General features: G+C 50.3%; 1 protein-coding gene across 15 annotated transcripts in view; it reads left to right on the plus strand.

The window, feature by feature from the left end:
- LOC144823590 (uncharacterized) overlaps positions 1 to 24428 on the plus strand; it is a 739799-nt gene that overhangs the window by 560965 nt on the left and 154406 nt on the right. For all 15 annotated transcript variants that reach the window (XM_078682228.1, XM_078682261.1, XM_078682304.1 and 12 more), the window contains 2 exons: positions 11816 to 11971; positions 13254 to 13394. In XM_078682228.1, the coding sequence (XP_078538354.1) occupies positions 11816 to 11971; positions 13254 to 13394 (297 nt within the window). The remainder of the gene's footprint in view (positions 1 to 11815; positions 11972 to 13253; positions 13395 to 24428) is intronic.

Below are 24428 nucleotides of genomic sequence, written 5' to 3' on the forward strand. Positions count from 1 at the left end.
CCGACGCGCAGGGGTACTGCTACGCAAAAGTTTCCGGATCCAGACTGACGCCTGGGGATATTCTAAGGTAAGGAATCTAATACTAACTACTGTTTCTTACAGATATATCGTTACCGAAGGTAAGTAACTTGTTCATTAATGGCACTTAGCACATAACTGCTGCTAATTAGGAGGAATTCCTTTGAAAGTGTCTCGGAGTCCGCAGCAGCAGCGCAGACTCCTGAGACACTCTGCACTATGGGGGCCAGGCAATTCCCAACAAAGCCCCATTAACAAGTAAATGGTCTTTCAAAAACCTGCAAAGTACTCTGTGTGGCAGTGTGTGTGCCCAGCAAGCTGGGTTGAGGTGACAGAGGGTGACAGGCAGAGGGAGGGAGACAGAGGGAGATAGCGGGAGGGAGGGAGACAGAGGAAGATAGAGGGACGGATACAGAGGGAAGGATACAGAGAGCGTGAGGGAGGGATACAGAGGGAAGGATACAGAGAGTGGGAGGGAGGGAGACAGACGGATACAGAGGGACGGATACAGAGGGACGGATACAAAGGGAAGGATACAGAGAGCGGGAGGGAGGGAGACAGACGGATAGAGGGACGGATTCAGAGGGACGGATACAGAGGGAAGGATACAGAGAGCGGGAGAGAGGGAGACAGACGGATACAGAGGGACGGATACAGAGGGAAGGATACAGAGAGCGGATGGGGGCGCTAGGTGGCGCCAAACAGAGATGGCCGCACTGGAGTGAGGCTCCCGCCCGACCTGGCACTCTTCACGATCCTACAATATCCTGATCGATTAAATTGACTTGGAACCCTCACCATCGGCTCCACGGCAGTATCCCGCACACAACGGTGTGACAATTGCTGAATTTGCGCGCCCGGCTGCCTTGGGAGAAGCCGGCGCTTCTGGAGCGGGAGAGACTGACGGAGCAGGGACTGCACACTGCCGGACCCACACACTGGGAAAGTCCGGGGATCAGCGGCCCACACAACGCGACTATCGGAAAACGGCGCGGAGGCTGAGTCCCTTCCCCCCCTCCCCTGAGGCCGGCCCGAGAAGCTACTGCGGCGAGACCCCCGGCGCTGTGCTGTGAAGTGAACATTGCTTTGAAACTGACGCCGCTCCCGCCAAGGTCAGCGCTGTACATTGCGCTCAGCCGGGAAGGTTCTGGCGGCTTAACGGAACGTATCGGAGGTGAGGTGGTTTGAGCGCCTATATTTCGCGCCTATTTTGCTCCGTTGGGCTTGCCTGGGTTGGGGTGATCCGAAGCGGCCCCCTGCCTGCACTCCACAGCGCGCCTGTCGGGGCGAAGCGCGACGTGACAGCGAGGAGGAGCGGCCTACACCGGCCTGGTCGGCAACGCGGGCCTGCGCTGCGGGGGAGCCTCGCCTACTGCTCTACTCGCTCCTTCTCTGTTCCACCTCATAGCATAGGAGCCCTGGCGGAGAGACAGCGTGTGGGCCTACGACTGCGGCCTGAGTGGGCAGAACAGGGTGCTGATCTGCGAGGCCACGAAGGTACTGGAAGTCTGGCCTAGGTGACGCAGAAATGAGACATTGAAGGGCCGTCCCCTGGGAGCAATCGCTGGGCCCCTTAAACAACGTGGACCTGCTTCGCTCGCTGAGTGAGCTCCCTGTCTAGGTGGCGAGGATCCCTTGCTCCAGAAAGATCCAAAAGACACTGTGTGAGCACCCCCTCTCCCGGGGTAAGAATCTGTCGATCCAACTGCCCCTGAGGTCGGCTACTCCCGCTAAAGGACTGGCTTAGTGGAAAGCGGGAATCCAAAGCGTGACCGGCACCCCTACACCCAGCTCAGGCGACAAGGTTAAATAGAAGACCTCATCCTGCGCAGCGTGTCTGCCTGGGCCCACCGCTGTCAGATCTCCTTTAGTTATAACTCTGGCGGCTTCTTCACTGGTGGCGGCCCGGACCCCGAGGCGCGAAATGGGACGCAACGATGCCAGACAGTCCAAGATACCGTTTGAGTCCAAAAAACCTGCCGGGAGGACGTCGGAAGTGGAGGGAAGCCCCCCCGCACAGTCCCCCCCGGACGAAGATTGGAAAACGCTTCTGCTTGGAATGCGGCAAAGCTTGTCGACCATTGATGCCAAGATTGACACCATTAACACGCGAATGGATAGTGTGGTGACGAGACTGGAGCAACATGACACCCGTATCAAGGAAACCGAAGACAGGATCTCTGTGCTGGAGGACGGGGCGACGACGACCACCAAGCAAGTTACGCAAATGGACAAACTGCTCAAAATAATTGCGGATAAAAATGAAGATTTAGAAGCGAGGTCCAGGCGCAACAACATCCGCGTCCTGGGCCTTGCGGAGTCCACAAACACTGGAAAAATTGAGATTTTCATGGAAAAGCTGGTGGTAGAACTGTTTGGGATGGAATCCTTCTCCCCCATCTAATAGTGGAAAGGGCACATAGATCTCTTGCTGCACCTCCTCCTCCTGGGGCGCCCCCGCGTCCCATCATCGCCCGCTTTCTGAATTACAGGGACAGGGATGCTGTACTTCGTCGCGCAAGAGAGCTCGGCACTGTAACATATGGCAATGAGACACTTTCCTTCTTTCCTGATTTTACCCCCTCTGTACAAGACGCAAGACGCAAATTCGCCGCTGTGAAAAAGAAACTCCAAACCCAAGAAATCCCCTATGCCATGCTTTATCCTGCGAAGCTAAAGGTCACTCAACATGGCACACATCATTTCTTTCACAACCCGCAACAGGTGAAGGATTTTCTTAAGCAGCAAAGGAAGGAACGGCTCCGAGATGAACGGGAGGAGCGAAGGTCCAGATCGCACTCTCCGTTGTCCCAACAGGACTAAAAAGAGCGACCAATATTCCCAATAGTAAAGTTACTGTAACAGCCATCACCAGGTCTAGATGTACCACTTCCTGGTGAGGTACCACTCCTGATTTCTGCTCTCATCGATCTACAACACTAACGAGTGCCGGATCACCCACCTCCGTCCCACGCCGCAGTCTGGACCTTGGTCCCGGGTGCTAGTGGGTGCAAGTAAGGAGGTGGAGGGCAGGTCTGGCGCCCCTTAGGCTACGCCTCCAATGGGCGATCCCCAAAACACCTCTCCCCCTTCTGGGGTTAGGGTGACTGTAGTTATTGTGTTGATTCTGGTTACACTTGGGTTGAGGGAAGGGGGTGGGTTTCGTATGCCCGGCGAGTTGGGGATGCCGGTGTGGGTGGGTGGACTGTATATACTGCCTCTGCGAGCATTAAAATGCTGGTTACAAAGACTTGGGAGGGGCGTTTAGGGGTTGCGGGATGGAGTGTGCTCCGGGTGGTCGGTTGGATCGGGGTGGGGGGGAGTTGGTATGTGCTTCGCACTGTTTTCTGTTTGTTGGAGTTGAGTCCCGGGAGGGGAGGGTCCTATAGTGTGAGGTTGGGAGATGTCCTCATCTGTACCTATGTTATGGCATGTCAGCTGTTAACTGCTACACCTACATGTCTTATTCCTTTTGCATTGCGGGGATGGATGACGTAACAAATTCACCGCCAATACTCCAAGTCCAGGTGATGTCATGGAATGTGCGAGGGCTTAATGACCCTAGAAAGAAGCGACAAATATTGAGATACCTCGACAGACATGGAGTGTCTATAGCTCTCCTACAGGAGACTCATTTGGCACCGACTGGGTCCCCTCTTTTCGCATCCAAATGGGCTTCGTGTAAGGTCTTTTCATCTTACTCCAGTTATGCTAGAGGGGTCACGATCCTCGTACGTAAAGGGGTGGGTTTTACCCCAGCGGGCACGGACATTGATAAGGGGGGGAGATATTGCATGGTATGGGGGAGACTGTACTCTCACACGGTACTTATCGCATGCTACTACGGCCCAAATACAGATGACCCGTCTGCACTTCTCACTATGTGGGGCAAAATTCAGACGTTAGGCATAGCAGAGGTGATAATTGGGGGGGACTTCAATACAGCGGTACAACCTGTTCTGGACAGGTCGCACCCACAATCACTCACTACACTATACGCATACACAACGCTCCTTACTCAGCATCATGGAGGACCACCATTTGACAGACGCATGGAGATTCTCACACCCCACCTTGCGGCAAGGTACCCACTACTCGGCAGTTCACTCCACCTGGGCTCGCATAGACTACATATTCCTCACGGCGGGCATTACTCCCTGGGTAGTTAACACTATGCATCTAGCTCGTACTTTTTCGGATCACTCTCCTGTCCTGCTATCCCTGCGCGTCCCCCACGCTGTCTCCCCTTATTTAAGCTGGCGCCTCAACCCCGCGCATTTTACAGACTCTGCCTTCAAGACGGAGCTGGAACAGGACATACAGGACTTCTTTGCTCGCAACATTAACTCAGTTGACAGCCTTACCACCGTATGGGAGGCCTTCAAAGTCACCGTGCGAGGCTGGTGTATCTCCAAGGGAGGGGGAGTAATCAAATCCCTTCGGGGGGAGCTGCGTAAGTTAGAAGCCGACATACGCGTGCTTGAGAGAGATGCTATGCGTGGAACACAAGAACACGAAGCGCGAGCTCGGCTCAGAGAAAAGATCAATGAGTACTCAGAAGCGGCGGATAGGGAGGGCCGATTCCTAGGGAAGCCCTATGTGGCGCGTATATATGGTGAGGGAGACAGGCCAGGGAGGGCTCTGGCCTCGGCTGTGAGGCCCCCTAGACATAACAACTACGTCACCTCTCTGCTGGATGACCATCAGGTGCCACAGAGAGACCTGCCTGGACAGCTTCGCGTCCTCACGGACCACTACAAGACGCTGTATACCTCTCAGAGGCAGGTGCCTCTAGACCTTAATGCATATCTTGACGACACAGCGATTGCGTGGTTGGGCCCGACACAACAGAAGTTCTTACACCATGAGCTGGAACTAGATGAAATCAAAGACGCCATTATGTCCATGGCATCTGGCAAATCTCCTGGGTCGGATGGTTTGCCGATAGACTTCTATAAGGCGTACATTCATCTACTCGCCCCCATCCTAAAGATGGTGTACTACTCAGCTCTCGAGGAAGGCTCATTGCCACCAAGTATGAGAGAGGCGTTGATAGCGTCTTTGCTCAAGCCGGGTAAGCCTCCTGAGCTCTGTGACTCCTACCGGCCCCTGTCATTATTAAACACTGACGTTAAAATACTGGCAAAAGTACTGGCGACGCGTCTGAATCTTTTGATGGAGAGGCTGGTCCTTCCGGATCAGGCGGGCTTTGTCCCGAACCGTGCGACTTCACACAACCTCCGCACCTTGCAGGCGGTCATGCAAGATATTGATCCTAAATGCGAAGCAGCGGCGGTCTTTCTTGATGCTACCAAAGCATTCGATTCCCTGGAATGGGACTACCTTCTGTCGCTGCTGGAACGGATGGGTATTCCGTTTAGTTTCTTAGACTGGATCAAGCTTCTTTACACTAAGCCAAGGGCCTCGGTCCTACTAAATGGGTCCCGCTCGGCCCCCTTCGGGATACGTAGAGGAACCCAACAGGGTTGCCCGTTATCCCCGGTTTTATTTGCCATAGCTATCGAACCCCTTGCAGCCAAGCTTCGTCAGCACCACAACCATAGGTCCCTGATTTACCCGGAACGCCAGCTACTTATTTCGTTATATGCCGACGATATGACTTTATATGTTCATAAACCGCAGGAAAACCTCAATCCCCTACTACGCGAGATTACCAAATTTGGAGCAATAGCGGGGGTACAGATCAACTGGTCCAAATCAGCCCTGTTCCCCCTCACGGATAACACCCCCCAGTTCCCCCTTGACTACCCGCTATTATGGGAAAGTGATGAGATAAAGTACTTAGGAATAACCGTGACCAGGAACCGTGAAGCTCTAATCAGGGCAAATTATGGTACGGTCCTCGATAAACTGTCGGACAGCATAACGAAATGGATTCATCTTCCACTGTCCATGGCAGGGCGCATATCCATGATTAAAATGGTCATTCTTCCTAAGCTGCTGTACCTTTTCACCAACATTCTCTACAGTCCAGGATTGCCTTTTTTTCGTGCACTAGAGTCCCAGCTCTCCCGCCTTATATGGGGGGGGAAGCAAGCGCGGTTAAAACTTGCTACGCTCATGTTGCCCTACCACCAGGGTGGATTTGAAGTGCCGAACTTTCGGCTGTATTACGATTGCGCACAAGGCCACTTTGCTTCCTACTGGCTTCACCCTCCTCCCTTTATGGCTCACCTTGCTGTGGAGGATGGGTATATGAGACCAGAAAAACCGTCGGGGTATCTTTACACGGAAGTCAGAGCGACGGATCGTGACCCCTCCACGGTGGATTGCACCGTACGAGCCTGGCGTCGAATCGCGGATCGTATGGGAGCGACCCTTATGTATTCCCCACGCATGACCCTAGCTAATGACCCTAGAGTAAGTATTACACGGGAGGAAATAGGCCGTCGACTTCTCTCCAAACTAGCTCTTCACACATGGGGAGATTTATATGTGCAAGGCCAGTTTCGCACTAGGGAGCAATTCTTCGGGGAGCACTCACCATCAGTTATGGACACATTCCTCTACGCGCGTCTACGACAGAATATCAAAACTGTAACACCAGAGTTCCCGGGTGAACCGGAAGTTTTTGCACCTTTACATGCATTGCTTCAACAGGACACCCCGAAACATGTGGTTTCCATGCTCTATAAGCACGCGTATGTTTCCTCCGCCTCCCCAGTACTGCGAGCTAAGCTAGAGTGGGACTTGGACTTAGACCCTCCCCTCTCAGAAGAACAATGGGAGGACAGCTGCTCCCACACGGTCTTAGTCACGGGAAATGCTCGCCTTAGACTGATCCACTATAAGTTCTTACACCGCCTCTATTACACTCCCGCCAAACTGTGGCCTTCGCGAAGATGACCGTTGCGCTAGATGTAAACAAGAAGGGGCGGACTTTATGCACTTAGCATGGTCGTGCCCAGCTGTTGCGTTATACTGGGCGCAGGTACATGAGGCCATATCCATGATGATAGGGGTGGAAATAGAATTATGTCCCAAAATTGCATTATTAGGGCTCCCCACCCCAGCGAACAACAAATACCGGAAACTCACTGCCCTGGCCTTCCTGCTCGCGAAACGCCATGTGGCGTGCCGATGGGGCCGGGGACGAGCCCCCAAATTCAAAATATGGCTGGCAACAATGTCAACCTGGCAGGACCAACTACATAACTATGCCGACTTGCTACCACATAAATCACGACCCAAAGACCTGTGGGGCCCGTTTTCTGCCTACCTACTCCGTGCCCAGTCTACGACTGACGCGGATGTTGAAGACCGGGGGGATGCTGGGTTGGTTGGGCAACCCTTTGAACTGCAAGATACTTCCCCTCAATCGCCACGCACCGCTACAACACCCCTATCGCCCACCCGCTAGTGACGCCCCGAGCTGAGAAGTAATGGCATTACTGCTTCTTCAAGCATGGGCCCGGAAGCCCTCATATGCATATCTTGGGGTGCCTACCGCTACATACCGGGCCTAACACGAGACGTTTTTTTTTTCTTTCTTGAATCTCTTGGTGTCGGAGTCGGACACTGCTATCCTCCTACCCCTCCCCCCCCTCTCCCACCCCATCCCCCCTCCTCCCTTTTCTCCCCACCCCCCCTACTTTCCCTGACATATTGCATACATCATGACACACCACGGGGGGTTATCTCCTTATCTCCCCCAGACCCGGATACTGGCGCAGGATTTGCGCGTGGCCGCTCCCCTCCCCCCCCCCCCCCTAGGGGATGTACGCGACTGGCCCTTACACCAGACAGTGTGCAAGCACTCGCACATTTAATCCAAGGCTCATTGACATACTCCGCTGTACTTGACGTTGAGGGACCCTACCTACCGCGACCCCCCTGACTGTGGACTCCACATGGGAGGAGGACTGACTACCTCAGCTCTGTACTATGTTATTGTTAACTGTTTAGAGTTCAACAAAAAGTAAAAAAGAGACCTCAAGTATTTAAGAATTTACATTGCCTAATCAACTGCCTGCGGAAGTATGCCTCCTTTTCACAGCTTCAAATAGCACGACTCGCGGCCGGCCCAAATGGGTTGTAGGCGACATGCTGTGTACACCTTAGGCTCCCTGCCCAGAGTTGCGGAGCATGATTGATCTATATGTTAACGCTGCCGGCCTGCTCCATCAGGTTGTAGGCACAAGGCTGTGTTCTAACTCTGCAACTGCAATAAAGGTCTTCAAAAATAAAAAAAAATTAAAAAAAAAGGATACAGAGAGCGGGAGGGAGGGAGACAGACGGATACAGAGGGACGGATACAGAGGGATGGATACAGAGAGCGGGAAGGATGGATACAAAGAGACAGATACAGCGGGATGGATACAGAGAGCGGGTGGGAGGGAGACAGACGGATACAGAGGGACGGATACAGAGAGCGGGAGGGAGACAGGCGGATACTGAGGGACGGATACAGAGAGCGGGAAATAGGGAGACAGACGGATACAGAGGGACGGATACAGAGAGCGGGAGGGACGGATACAGAGAGCAGGAGGGAGGGAGACAGACGGATACCGAGGGATGGATATAGAGAGCGGGAGGGAGGGAGACAGACGGATACAGAGGTACGGATACAGAGGAGCGGATACAGAGAGCGGGAGGGGCGGATACAGAGAGCAAGAGGGATACAAATGTCTGACAAAATATCGAGAGACAGAAAATCGACCTACAAAAATATCGAGACAAAAATATTGAAAGTCAAAAATATCGACATTATATCTACATAATGGTAAGTACAAAAATATCGAAAAAATAATATCGTAGTACAAAATTATCGAAATTTTAAAAATATCATTTTAAATGTATTAATAATAATGTAAAAATAATTTTAAAAAACATATAATTTAACAAATATTAAATAAAAACATTATAACATAATTTAAAAATTAAAAGTAATACATATACATTTAAAATAAATTAAAAACTTAATAATTTAATGTAATTATTTTGTTTTAATTTCATTTAATTGATTTAAAATAAATTTAAATTTATTTTATTTTTACCCTGTACGCCTGTACCCCAAAAACCCCAAACTGACCCTGAACCCTAAAAATACCCCTGTACCCCAAAAATCCAAAACTGACCCTGAACCCTAAAAATACCCCTTTACCCAAAAACTGAAAACTGACCCTGAACCCTAAAAATACCCTTTTATCCAAGAACTGAAAACTGACCCTGAACCCTAAAAATACCCCTTTACCCAAGAACTGAAAACTGACCCTGAACCCAAAAAATACCCCTTTACCCAAGAACTGAAAACTGACCCTGAACCCTAAAAATACCCCTTTACCCAAAAACTGAAAACTGACCCTGAACCCAAAAAATACCCCTTTACCCAAGAACTGAAAACTGACCCTGAACCCTAAAAATACCCCTGTACCCCAAAAACCCAAAACTGACCCTGAACCCTAAAAATACCCCTTTACCCAAAAACTGAAAACTGACCCTGAACCCTAAAAATACCCCTTTACCCAAGAACTGAAAACTGACCCTGAACCCTAAAAATACCCTTTTACCCAAGAACTGAAAACTGACCCTGAACCCTAAAAATACCCCTTTACCCAAGAACTGAAAACTGACCCTGAACCCAAAAAATACCCCTTTACCCAAGAACTGAAAACTGACCCTGAACCCAAAAAATACCCCTTTACCCAAGAACTGAAAACTGACCCTGAACCCTAAAAATACCCCTTTACCCAAGAACTGAAAACTGACCCTGAACCCTAAAAATACCCTTTTACCCAAGAACTGAAAACTGACCCTGAACCCTAAAAATACCCCTTTACCCAAAAACTGAAAACTGACCCTGAACCCTAAAAATACTCCTTTACCCAAAATTAATTAACATTATTTAATTACCAATTAATTATTAATTAACAATAACACTAAAGTAAATATATTAGCACATTAGCTATAATTAATTTAATTTACTAATTAATATTAATTAATTACCAATTAATTATTAATTAAAACTATGTCCAAAATTATATTAATTAATTAACTAATTAATATTAATTAATTACCAAATAATTATTAATTAAAAATATGTACAAAATTATATTAATTAATTAACTAATTAATATTAATTAATTACCAATTAATTAATAATTAAAAATATTTACAAACATATATTAATTAATTAATTATTATTACATTACTTCCCACCCTATTCCCCTATAAACCCACAACCCGCTCTAATACTAAAACGCAAAATGTTAACAAAATTACTAATTTTCAAACATACATTTCTAAACATATTTAGCAAACATATAAACAACAAAATAAAATACATAACACTAAACAACAAAATTTCGATATTACTAACATACATACCTTAATCTCGATATTCTGTCTGTCGATATTATGGCACATCGATATACTATACCATCGATATTAAAACATCGATATTATTGCATATCGATATTTTATTTTCGATATTTTGTCAGCCTACCGACGGATACAGAGGGACGGTTACAGAGAGCGGGAGGGACAGATACAGAGAGTGGGAGGGAGGGAGACAGATGGATACAGAGGGACGGATACAGAGGGAGTCAGGCAGAGGGAGTCAGAGTGACAGAGGGAGTCAGAGTGACAGAGGGAGTTAGGGTGACAGAGGGAGGAGGGTGACAGAGGGAGGAGGGTGACAGAGGGAGTCAGTCAGACAGAGGGGGTCAGTCAGACAGAGGGAGTCAGTCAGACAGAGGGAGTCAGAGTGACAGAGGGAGTCAGAGTGACAGAGGGAGGAGGGTGACAGAGGGAGTCAGAGGGAGTCAGAGTGACAGGGAGGAGGGTGACAGAGGGAGTCAGAGTGACAGAGGGAGTCAGAGTGACAAAAGGAGGAGGGTGACAGAGGGGGGAGGGTGACAGAGGGAGTCAGAGTGACAGGGAGTTAGTCAGACAGACGGAGTCAGAGTGACAGAGGGAGTCATAGTGACAGAGGGAGTCAGAGTGACAGAGGGAGGAGGGTGACAGAGGGAGTCAGAGTGACATAGGGAGTCAGAGTGACGGAGGGAGAGTCAGAGTGACAGAGGGAGGAGGGTGACATAGGGAGGAGGGTGACAGAGGGAGGAGGGTGACAGAGGGAGGAGGGTGACAGAGGGAGCGAGAGAGACCGAGAGAGACAGCAGGAGGTAGACAGACAGAGGGAGACAGACTGATACAGACCGAGGGAGACAGAGAGGGAGACAGTTAGAGAGAGAGAGGGAGACAGACATACAGAGTGAGTGAGAACCCCCCCCAGCCCCCAATCCATCTTAGGTGGTTCGGGCTCGCTATACTACGCTTGCTCACTACACTGCCTTACTGTGTCCCAAAATGATGCATCTCCAAAAAGTGTGTCCCCAACATGAAAAGTTTGGAAAGCTGTGCCTTAGAATATCCCCAGGCGTCAGACTGGATCTGGAAAGTTTTGAGTAGCAGTACCCCTGCGCGTCGATAGGCGACGCCTGCGGCTCCGCGTCCGTCGCCGGCGTCGTGATGACATCGTCGGAGTACTTAGATGCCGCCCTCGCCGAGGTCGAGGTCTCGGGCCAGGAGGGCCATTAAATTAGACGTTAACGCTATGATTGCTTTATCATACTGATTAAAATAATTAAACGACTGACTTAGCCTGGCTTCTCTGTTAATTCAGTGTTGTAATGAAGCTATTTCCAACCAGTAATTTAGCGACACGTAAGATATTTATATGCCTAGTTGTTTATTGCCGAATTTAGGCCATTAAGCATGTCTGTTAAAAAAGTACAGTCTTGCAAATAAGTGTATTTTACTTGCTTTCATTCTGCAGTCACTGAATAAGGAAGCAGACAGTGCATGTGCTTCAGGTGCAATGAGCAGCCGGCATGGATCTATATTGAAGGAATTCCGATCTTGCGTTTCCCTTAAACGCTCTGACAAAGACGAGTGGAGGAAAGGCTATCCCACCAGCTTGACCCACGTGAAGGTAGAGCCCATCATGAATTTAGAGAAACCCATCAGCTTTTAACTACTGCATTTCGAAGGCAAAGCTATTCTGGGTACATTCGAAATTTAGGAAGAGAGATTCAAAAGGACTTGGTACCTCCAGAAAAGATTGGGTTTGGGTCCTATATTTCGAAAAGCACAGGATATGAACTGGAGAACTGAGAGTCCTAGAAGTTCTTTACCTTCTTGAGATATACACCTCTAATAGATAGGAGGTTGTTGCATAGCAATGGCCTTACAAACTGTCATTTGTTTGAGTGGCGGGTTGAGCTTTTAGGGCCTTTCACCAAGATGTATTCTCCATCCCCCTGGTGCAAGTGCCTACCTGTGCCCTCTCAACACCTCCTCTGCTGACTTAAAGGCTAGTGCCTAGGCACATCAGTGGGGAATGGAGAGACAGGTGGAGTCAGCTGGGCCTGGTCAATATCAGCACGACCCTAGCGCAGGTGCACAGCAGCAAGAGCCAGTCACCACCAGCCTCTTGCTGACAGAACTGAACATGAACCCACGATTAACTTCTTAAAGGTACAGTGTGACACTGAATCCAGTACTGTATCCAGTACCAGATACAGAGGCAGCTTCATTACAATCCAGAAGAGTGCATACCTTGTACATCCATTAAAGACACTGATTGTCTGATCATGATGTTCTTCCCACACCATCTCCCTGAGTAAGCCTTGGACTGCTCCCCTTGCTATCCTGAGGGTGAAATGCAACCCCACTTCCCAGGGCACTTGTAATGAGGGCCAAAGAGGGGGTGCATTTCAAGTACCTTCATTTAAAATATTCCTAATGAATCAGAGTCTCTACATGCACATTTTGTGGTGGTTTCTATCTGAGACTGCTATGGTTCACACAAGAGGCACTCAAGAAAGAGACAGTGAATCTTCCACCCTAAACTGGGTGGCAGTCCACCATTATTTCCAGTGGGTTGGAGTTATTACATTGCTGTTCTCACTGGTAAGGCCGGTGACAGTTCATCCTAGGGAGCACTGCCTTCAGTCACTACCTAAGCAGAGCAGCAGAATGACGAGGGCAGCAGACAGACATCCACTATCCTCTAAATCAGACCCTTTGGGAGATGTTTGTTGGGTCAATGACACATTTAAATATTTGGCAAACCGCACGTTGACACCATAACCTGCAAAGTTTGAATACTTTTAATAGGAGGCGTCATAGTCCAATGAAAGCAGTGCCAACTATCCAGCACTTATAATGATACCAACCCAAACATCACTGTCTCACTTCTATCCAATCTGTAGCCACTCAAAGAACAAGAGAACCAGAATAATACCTGGAAGGAAATGAACAAAAGCAGAGATTCCTCTAAAGACAAGAAACAATCAGGCGATGTGGATACACGATCTTCCTCTCCCAGAAGCCTGTTTCCTAAACACTTCAAGGTAAGGGTGGAGCAAATGTACAACAAAACTTTTATTTCAAAGCTTTATTGATTCAGCATGACTTGAAAGCAACAAATTACATTGTGATGAGAGCATGAAGCAAATATAGGACATCGTTCTTTCAAATACATCTAACCAGTGTTCATTTTCTATTTATGTGATGCCCTTCCATCTCCCTCTCTGTCTTCGAGTCATGACCCTTTTACCAAAGCAACCCTAAACAAAAAGAAAGAAAACCACCATAACGTGGTAACCCTTTTACCAAAGCAACCCTAAACAAAAAGAAAGAAAACCACCATAACGTTGTTGTAAACAAGACCCCTCCCACTACCCCCACCCCTTCATCCCTGGTGGTGGTGAATAATCTTTCTGAGTGGCAAAGAGTAGTCGGTCTTGCATCAGAACCGAGGTTCATGCCCTAAGATAGTCTTGCAGGGCCAAGAGGGATTAGACGTATATCTGAAAGTGTTTGGGTATGGGTGAGAAACCATCCTAAAGCTGGAAACGGTGAAGTGCTCTTATCGAAGGTGGGCATACCGCTGATGGGAGGCCACTCGAGAGAAAGGAAACCAGCGGGCCCCACCGATACTCAAAACTTTTATAATCATCTATGAAGATATCTGCTAATCTTTCCATCATGAGTAGTCTCCAGAGCCTTGAGTGCCATAATGACACAGCCGGAGTCTCTCTCTTTTTCCAAGCTGCCGCTACAGTTGGTTTGGCTACTCCTAGACATGCCCTTAAAATCAAGGTATCTGCTTTTGTCTGATGCTTTAACCCCGAATCTCTGATACCTAGAAGAACTTCCTCGATAGAGGTCAGTATGGGGTAACCTAGCATTCCTTTAATATGAGTTAGAATCTCCTCCCAAAATGGGCGATAGTCGGGCAGTCCCACCATATATGGGGAAAATCCCCAAGAAGGCTGCATCCATACCAGCAGACGTCAGAAGAGCTAGCAAAGATCCTTTTACCTTTGGTGGGGTAGAGGTACCAATACAAAATAACGTTTAAATCTTTTCAAGTTCAAGCAGAAAATGATTGCACAAGATTTAAAAGCTAATGTTTCCATTGTCATTCATGGATTACATGAAGCCTTCTGTAGGGCAAAATGATTCAGAAAAGGGGGTGGTGATGAACAGAGTGCCTGAATTAAGCAGACCACTCTTACCCAGTCCAAAGATCAGGGCTTGATCCATCACCGTTTTTTAGCTCACTGCACCATCCCAGCTCAGAACTTGGCTATATGCAAATTAGTCTGTTCCTGTCCCAGTGCATGATGGGAACAGGGCAAACCAAACTACCAAGCCAATTCTTATACTGGGAAGGAAACAAGCTACCGGGGACCGGTTTCTGGCATTTCAGCCTCGTCGGCCCGGCTTGCTTGAATCCTGATGGTGCAATGAGCAAGGGACTCACATCTGAGTATACCCTTCCACGCTTATGGTGGACAAAATGATTCAGAAAAGGGGGTGGTGATGAACAGAGTGCCTGAATTAAGCAGACCACTCTTACCCAGTCCAAAGATCAGGGCTTGATCCATCACCGTTTTTTAGCTCACTGCACCATCCTAGCTCAGAACTAGGCTATATGCAAATTAGTCTGTTCCTGTCCCAGTGCATGATGGGAACAGGGCAAACCAAACTACCAAGCCAATTCTTATACTGGGAAGGAAACAAGCTACCGGGGACCGGTTTCTGGCATTTCAGCCTCGTCGGCCCGGCTTGCTTGAATCCTGATGGTGCAATGAGCAAGGGACTCACATCTGAGTATACCCTTCCACGCTTATGGTGGACAAAATGATTCAGAAAAGGGGGTGGTGATGAACAGAGTGCCTGAATTAAGCAGACCACTCTTACCCAGTCCAAAGATCAGGGCTTGATCCATCACCGTTTTTTAGCTCACTGCACCATCCCAGCTCAGAACTTGGCTATATGCAAATTAGTCTGTTCCTGTCCCAGTGCATGATGGGAACAGGGCAAACCAAACTACCAAGCCAATTCTTATACTGGGAAGGAAACAAGCTACCGGGGACCGGTTTCTGGCATTTCAGCCTCGTCGGCCCGGCTTGCTTGAATCCTGATGGTGCAATGAGCAAGGGACTCACATCTGAGTATACCCTTCCACGCTTATGGTGGACAAAATGATTCAGAAAAGGGGGTGGTGATGAACAGAGTGCCTGAATTAAGCAGACCACTCTTACCCAGTCCAAAGATCAGGGCTTGATCCATCACCGTTTTTTAGCTCACTGCACCATCCCAGCTCAGAACTTGGCTATATGCAAATTAGTCAGTTCCTGTCCCAGTGCATGATGGGAACAGGGCAAACCAAACTACCAAGCCAATTCTTATACTGGGAAGGAAACAAGCTACCGGGGACCGGTTTCTGGCATTTCAGCCTCGTCGGCCCGGCTTGCTTGAATCCTGATGGTGCAATGAGCAAGGGACTCACATCTGAGTATACCCTTCCACGCTTATGGTGGACAAAATGATTCAGAAAAGGGGGTGGTGATGAACAGAGTGCCTGAATTAAGCAGACCACTCTTACCCAGTCCAAAGATCAGGGCTTGATCCATCACCGTTTTTTAGCTCACTGCACCATCCCAGCTCAGAACTTGGCTATATGCAAATTAGTCTGTTCCTGTCCCAGTGCATGATGGGAACAGGGCAAACCAAACTACCAAGCCAATTCTTATACTGGGAAGGAAACAAGCTACCGGGGACCGGTTTCTGGCATTTCAGCCTCTTCGGCCCGGCTTGCTTGAATCCTGATGGTGCAATGAGCAAGGGACTCACATCTGAGTATACCCTTCCACGCTTATGGTGGACAAAATGATTCAGAAAAGGGGGTGGTGATGAACAGAGTGCCTGAATTAAGCAGACCACTCTTACCCAGTCCAAAGATCAGGGCTTGATCCATCACCGTTTTTTAGCTCACTGCACCATCCCAGCTCAGAACTTGGCTATATGCAAATTAGTCAGTTCCTGTCCCAGTGCATGATGGGAACAGGGCAAACCAAACTACCAAGCCAATTCTTATACTGGGAAGGAAACAAGCTACCGGGGACCGGTTTCTGGCATTTCAGCCTCGTCGGCCCGGCTTGCTTGAATCCTGATGGTGCAATGAGCAAGGGACTCACATCTGAGTATACCCTTCCACGCTTATGGTGGACAAAATGATTCAGAAAAGGGGGTGGTGATGAACAGAGTGCCTGAATTAAGCAGACCACTCTTACCCAGTCCAAAGATCAGGGCTTGATCCATCACCGTTTTTTAGCTCAATGCACCATCCCAGCTCAGAACTTGGCTATATGCAAATTAGTCTGTTCCTGTCCCAGTGCATGATGGGAACAGGGCAAACCAAACTACCAAGCCAATTCTTATACTGGGAAGGAAACAAGCTACCGGGGACCGGTTTCTGGCATTTCAGCCTCGTCGGCCCGGCTTGCTTGAATCCTGATGGTGCAATGAGCAAGGGACTCACATCTGAGTATACCCTTCCACGCTTATGGTGGACAAAATGATTCAGAAAAGGGGGTGGTGATGAACACCTGTAGGGCAAAGGCACTTTGTCAGAGTCAAGAGGCTGGCAGAATGGCTCTGACTTAGTTAAAGCAGCGGGCAGCTTTAGTCGAGGTCAGCGTGGAGCTGGCTCAGCATCAGACAGTCCTATAGGTTGGCTGTCATCTATGTCGCCGGCATCAGCGGATCGTGTTCTTGCGTGGGTTGTGGCATGGGAGAGGGATCCGGTACTGAAATTGGTATGGGAACCCAAAACACAACCGGAGTGCCCAACTGGTGCCAATGCGAACCCACCAGCAGAAGCCCAGTTGGTAGGCCTCCCAGCTCCTTATGCCAGAAAGGTGCATTAGAGGGAGCTGGTAACAGGCTAATAAGCCACAGCATGGTCTCATGGAATTCCTCAATCTGCTGCATCATCGCCAATGGCTCCAGAAATTCAAGTTGCCATGGGACAAGGGGCGAATCGGTTCTGAAGTGGAATGACTTTAGGAGCATGACCTGAAGACACACTGACACCGTAGCGCCTTCTCTGGGGATAGAGAGTGGTGACAAGGGGCCAAGCTCCTCCAGTGCTTTTTGTGCTTTCAGAACAGGATGATGATCTGCAGCGGGTACACCCTGAGGAGCTAGACAGGGACCTGCCTTTGGACCTCACCTAATCACAACGTGGGGTCTTGCGATGTTTCCCCAACAGAGCTTTGCTTCCTGGTCCTGGGTGGCCTTGGTTTGCATCAAGGCGCAATCACTGAAGGCCTTGGAGTAGTGATCCAATCCTAGGCATGACAGACAAATCAAGTGAAGGTGTGTCACAGTCATCTGTTTGTGATTTTCCCACGGGGTGTGAGCCCTGTAGATTTGGGTGGTGACATTTTCCCTTTGAAACTGTAGAACTTTAGTCTAAAGAGTGGCCTCAAGAGAGAGAAGGAGTATCTCTGGATCAATGTCTTTTGGCACTGAAAAAGTAACTGTGAACGTGTATGGGTGGCACCTTTATAGGCCAGTGCAGCTCATGTCTGACGAGGACAACATGGCCTCTGAGATGCTGGTACGACCTGTTGGCACGCATGGGTACATCTAAAGATTTTCCAGATCCAATCTGAGGTCTGGAAGAATATTCAAACGGTGAGAATTTGGTATTCAGCCATCACTATCAGAATGAAAATTTGTGGGTGCCCACTTTGCCTGAGTAACAATGAGCATTCACTAATGACTGTTGTAATCCTCTGAATAGGGTCTACAGTAAATAGCAGACTTCATGGACAAATGGACCTACTGAGATGCATATAATAAAGAGCATAGCGCAGAGCCATAAAGTTTGCCACACAAAGAAGGCGTAGCTTTTGGCCCCAACTCCTTTCAGTAATCCTCTCCCCTCTACCACATACTTATTTGTGCTTCTCTGTATACTTTGTGGGTAGTGAGCCTTGCATAAGGGATTTAAAGGGATAAATAAGTTACGGATTCACTTTCTGTGACCTCAAGTGATGCATTGTGATAGTGTATTTCATTGTTTCAATAAAAGACCACCAACTAATTTTCTTACCTCAAAACTGGGCTGAATCCATAGTCATTACTTGACACAGAGGGTGGTTTCAAATGAAGATTAAGATAAAATACTTGGTACGACAGAGCTATTTTTTCTTGAACCTTGTTGGCTGTACTGTGTCCCCATGTGCAGACATTTGAGTGACCATCCCTGCAGCGACTTTGAGCCTGATTAAGAGTTCGGCAGATGTACAAGGACTTCATTGTGATAAGCGAAAGATCAAAATTTAACTACTGAGGTGCTTCTCTGGAAGACAAGCCTAACCTTCCATTGAAACTGTAGCTTTTCAACGTCTGCATTGAGGATGGTAACTGATTCCTTTGGCGTTTGAGGCCCAGGGCGATGAGTCTCCAGTGCCATGTTCAGCTGAGAATTCAGTGGCTTCCAATATCCCTGGTCATCCCTCATCACATTGAGATGTAGGATGCAAGACCAGTTTTCTTTGACCATAGGATGTGTGGCAGGATGAAGACTCTAGTGTTTTGGAAAAAGATAGCTTAAATTGTGGTCTGCACCACATAGATGTCATTTCTGTATTCTTTCCTGCACCCAGAATGTCTGGTTATTCACCCAGCACTGTGCAGATGCAGGTGCAGCCTGCTTTAAGGGTGTCACATGAGTCCTTCGATATTTCTTTGGTCTTATGTTCTGCAGCAGATCATGAGAAGATTTCTGGGCGACAGGATCCCCTAGGAGTTCAGGCACATGCTGAGACATTCCAAGCATGAGATTGCATGGGGTTTTATTCTGGAGCACGCACTAGGCACATCGCCTTAGGATCGCTGCGCATTTTGTCATGATTTTTTGTGGACCCGCCTCGTAATACCGGGGATACAATGGCCCCTTTCAATGTCCTGGTTTATGGCTGAAATAAGTGCGAGAACTACAAAAATGCACCCATCGCTAACTAGGAATCAGCCAGAGTTTTATGCTGAAAGGCTGGTCATTTGTCTGCCCTAAATATGCTTACTACATCCTTAGCTAATAAGGCCAACTTATCCTTTGCAACACTCCACGTATCAGCACATTGCATTGGCTAAATCCACTAGAGTCCGTCAGATGAGTCATTGGCCACTAAATATTATAGTGGCACATTAAAAGGTAAGGACATATGTGATCCAAGCATGCCACTAGAAAAGGGTGCAACACCTTTGAGAAGCATTGATGTAAATTTAGTGACTGTAGGCAGTAATTACAATATCTGAAAGAAACAGGTTAGTGTTAGATTCCTTACCTTAGAACATAGCTTTCCAAACTGTGTGTCCCGACACAGTACTGTGTCGCCTGCAAATGGTGGGTGTGTCGCAGGATGACACCAGTATCTGAAAGAAACAGGTTAGTATTAGATTCCTTACCTTAGAATATCCCCAGGCGTCAGTCTGGATCCGGAAACTTTTGCGTAGCAGTACCCCTGCGCGTCGGTAGGCGTCGTCTGCAGGCGTCCCCTGCGGCTCCGCGTCCGTCGTCGGCGTCGTGCGCCGTGATGACATCGCTGGAGTATATAGACGCCGCCTCCGCGCGCTGATGTCAGTTCTTCTTTTTTCCGCGCCAGTTAGCGCAGATCCGAGAAGTGCAGTACTCCGGTCTTTTGACTAAAGTTTTGTGAATCCTTGGTTCTTCTTACGGTGCCGGTAGGATGCCCGGTTTTAAGAACTGTGACGGCTGTGACCGCACGATGTCGGTCACGGATCATCACCGACTCTGCCTCCGGTGCCTGGGCACCGACCACGCCGTGGACGACTGTGTCGACTGCCGGGCCCTGACGAGTAAAGCTAGGCGGGAGCGGTCCCGCAAGCTACTCGAGCTGCGGGTGTCGGCCCCACATCGAGAGCGGTCCCGGTCCGGCCGGAGGTCGAGGGAGCGGTCGAGGGAGCGGTCGCGGAGCCGCCACGAGCGCTCCGGAAGTCGTCGCCATTCCTCTGGTTCCTCAGGTAGGAAACACAAGAAGTCGGGGTGTCGTCATCGTACCCCCGACTCCCCCCGATGCTCGCGCTATGCGGCCGGGGTTCGGGTGGCCCCACACCCGCGGCTCCGCGTGAGTCACCGGCGCGGCCTGCTCCATACCCTACGGTCCCTGGGCAAGGCGCGACGCCCGGGGAGATAGAGGAGTTCCTCATGGCCATGAGGGCACTGTCTCCTCCGGCGGGGCCTACGGCGCCTTCGGGCCCTGTGCTCCCATCTGGGGGCCTAGCGGTTCGGGTGCTCCTGCCTCGACGCCGCCGGGTGCTCCGGCCCCGGCGCCGCCGACGGCTCCGACCCCGGCACCGCAGGGTCCCTCAGGGTCGACGCCGGCTGGTCTACCGGCCTCTCCGGCGCCGATTCCATCGGGGTTGCCCCTGACGCCACCCCCGCGCGGCGCCGGTGCTCCGGCGCCAGCTCCGGGCGGCGCAGCCCCCGTACCCTCTCCAACTCCGGACGCGGAGTCGGACCGGCGTCGCCCGACGCCGAGTCCGACACCGATGGGGCCTGTGGACCCCGGGGAGCCGGTCTACATTGTTGATTCCGAATATGGTGAAGATGTAGATTACGGAGACGGTTGGGAGGGGTCTGAGGACCCTCTGTCACGCGAGTGTCAGTACAATGTGGACTGGACAGGTGATTTGGGTGACGCCAGTGGTCTGGACGACTCTCCTAACCTTGGTTTTGTCTCGCCTCCTACCGTGGCTTCGGAGGAGGGGGCTGCTTATTCAGTGGTGTTGATGAGGGCGGCCAAGGCCTTACACCTTGAGCTCCCCGTCGCGGCCGTGAGGCCTAACATCCTCACTGAGGTCTTTAAACCGCAGTCATGCCCACAGGAGCCACTGCTGCCGTTTAACGAAGCCTTATCAGACGTTCTTTTGGGCACGTGGTCCAGGCCCACTTCAGGTTCGCCTGTTGATAGGAACGTGGCCAGACGCCACCGTCCGTGTCCGGATGACCCCAAGTTCCTGTCCACCCATCCCACCCCTGAGAGTCTGGTGATCCAGGCCTCGACTTTCCAGACCGCATTCCCGTCGGCCCCGCCCGACCGGGAATCCAAGCGGTACGACCAGTATGGAAAAAAGGTCTTCTCGTCCCTGAGTTTGGGACTGCGGTCTTGCAACACCGCATGCCTCTTGGGCCGCTACTCCCACTCTCTGTGGGATACGGTCGCGGACCTGCTGCCGGAATGCCCGCAGGAGGTACGGGCAAAGTTCGGCAAGGCTATGATTGAAGGCTGAGATGCAGCAAAATACTCCATTAGGTGTGGTCTTGATACGACCGACTCGCTGGGCAGAGCGATGTCCACGACGGTGGCGATTCGTCGCCACGCCTGGCTGAGGTCCGCCAAGTTTTCGGCAGATGTCCAGAATGCCTTGATGGACATGCCGTTCGATGGCTGTCGCCTGTTTGGCGACAAAGCGGACCACGCGCTGGAGCGCTTCAAGGACTCCAGGGTCACGGCCAAGTCCTTGGGTCTCTCGACCCAGCGCCAGCAAACGGGTTCGTTTCGCTCCTTTCGTGGCCACGGAAGGGGCGGTCCCACACGTGCTGCCAGCCACGCGCCGCAACACATTTCTCAACGCGGTGGCGGCCGTGGAGCCCGCCGTGGAGGCGGTCGGGGACAACGGCGAGGTCAGACCGCACCTCCCCCCGCAGCATCGGCCTCCAAATCCTCCTAGTCCGTGCTTTCAGGCCCATGTGACGCCAGTGGGTGGCAGGGTTCGCCATCACCACTCCCGCTGGCGCGCTATCACATCGGACAGGTGGGTGCTGCAGCTCGTCCGAAGGGGCTACTCCCTCCCCTTCAAGACCACTCCTCCAGCCATGCCACCGCAGAACCACCGTGTGTCGGGGGACCACTTGACACTTCTGCAGGAGGAAGTTACGGCCCTCTTGGCCAAGGGGGCCGTCGAGCGCGTTCCTGGGCCAGAAGTAGGGTGTGGTTGCTATTCCCACTACTTTCTGGTACCCAAGAAGGACAAAGGGGGCCTACGTCCTATCTTGGATCTACGGAACGTCAACGGCTTCCTCCGGAAGGAGAAGTTCAAGATGTTGACGTTGGCTCAGGTCTTGGCTGCTCTAGACCCGCAAGACTGGATGGTAGCGTTGGACTTGCAGGATGCGTATTTTCACATCCCCGTCCTGCCGGCCCACCGGCGTTACCTGCGGTTCACGGTAGGCCACGAGCACTTTCAGTTTATCGTGCTCCCATTCGGCCTTACCAGCGCCCCACGGGTGTTCACGAAGGTGATGGCGGTGGTCGCAGCCCATCTGCGCCGGTTGGGGGTTTCAGTCTTCCCCTACCTGGACGACTGGTTGTTGAAGGCGGGCTCGCCCCAGACAGTCGTCCACCACCTTCAGATGACGGCAGACCTCCTGCACGAGCTGGGGTTTTCCATCAATGTGCCGAAATCGCACCTGTGTCCCTCTCAAAAGCCCTTTTTCATCGGAGCGGTTCTCGACTCGGCGCAGTTTCGGGTTTATCCTCCGGAACGGCGAGTCCGGGATATACAGGCTTTGATTCCCATCTTTCAGCCGTTATCCCGGGTTTCGGTCAGGTTGACGCTGCGGCTGCTGGGGCTGATGGCTTCCTGCATCCTTCTGGTGCATCACGCCCGGTGGCGGATGCGGGCTCTGCAGTGGGACCTGAAGTTTCAGTGGGCCCAGCATCAGGGCAACTTGTCCGACCATGTCTTGATCTCGGAGGGCACTGCGAGACAACTGCAGTGGTGGCTTACGGACCGCGATTGGGTCAGAGGCAGATCCCTCTCCCTTCCCCACCTGGAGCACGTGGTTGTGATGGACGCGTCCCTCCAGGTCTGGGGAGGCCACTTGGGAGAGGCGGAGATCAGAGGCATCTGGTCTCCGGCGGAGTCCCGGCTCCATATAAACCTGTTGGAGCTGCGGGCGATCCGTCTGGCACTGAAGGCATTCCTCCCCTTTGTCAACGGGAGTGTAGTGCAGGTGTTCACGGACAACACCACCGCCATGTGGTACTGCAACAAGCAGGGCGGAGTGGGGTCGTGGACCCTTTGCCAGGAGGCTCTGCGTCTCTGGCAATGGCTGGAACATCAGAGCGTGACTCTGACGGTTCAACACCTGGCAGGTTCTCTGAACGCCAGGGCGGACGAACTCAGCCGTCGGTGCTCGGGGGATCACGAATGGCGTCTGAACTCGGACGTGGCGAAAGGCCTCTTTCTGCAATGGGGAGAGCCTTGGTTAGATCTATTCGCCACAGAAGAGGACGCGCAATGTCATCAGTTCTGCGCGTTGGAGTGTAGTGTAGTTCCTATCTTCCCAATAGGCTCTGCGCATTGGAATAGTACCTACAGCAGTAAAGGCCTAGGCCAGACGTTAACTAGGTCTACTACTGTCGATACTAGACTTAATTTTTGGGTTTGCCAGCTAAGCTCAGAGTTCGCTAGAAACTTTCTCGAATGTTCAGGAAAGAATTACCTCCCCTGATTAGACAAGAAGGGATTTAGTTTCTGACAACCATAGAACATGACAACTTTGCTCTCCCCTAATCAAGAGTCAATCTCGAGAGTCGTGTGAGCATAAGGCAATTATTTTACTCAGTCAGTACGTGCATTCTTAGTCTCATCAGAATGTAGAGAAAAGGAAGAGACGGGCGTGTTCAATAAAAAGGTGTTATTTATTGATCAGTCTCTTTTCTCATACATGAGAAATGGATCGATATTATTGCAATACTTATAGTTAAGTAAAGTGCATACATTAAAAGCAATAGTATAAAATAATACTGTAAAAACATTGATATGGTTTCTGAGCCATATGATGTTTAAAATGATTAAAATATATTTACATACACATATACATTTGACTAAACGTACTCAACTGGTGTTTCTAAATACGCCTACCCCGTGTACCTGACCTAAGTCTAATGCGTGGGCGGGAATAGAAAGTTACAGTTTAAGTTAAGTTTGTTTTTGCCAAGTGAATAACTAAAGAATTCTCTGTGAGGGGTTATTCAGTTCTGTACCTGGAA

This window comes from Lissotriton helveticus, chromosome 1_1 (genome assembly GCF_964261635.1).
Source record: "Lissotriton helveticus chromosome 1_1, aLisHel1.1, whole genome shotgun sequence".
In the NCBI taxonomy this organism is placed as follows: Eukaryota; Metazoa; Chordata; class Amphibia; order Caudata; family Salamandridae; genus Lissotriton; species Lissotriton helveticus.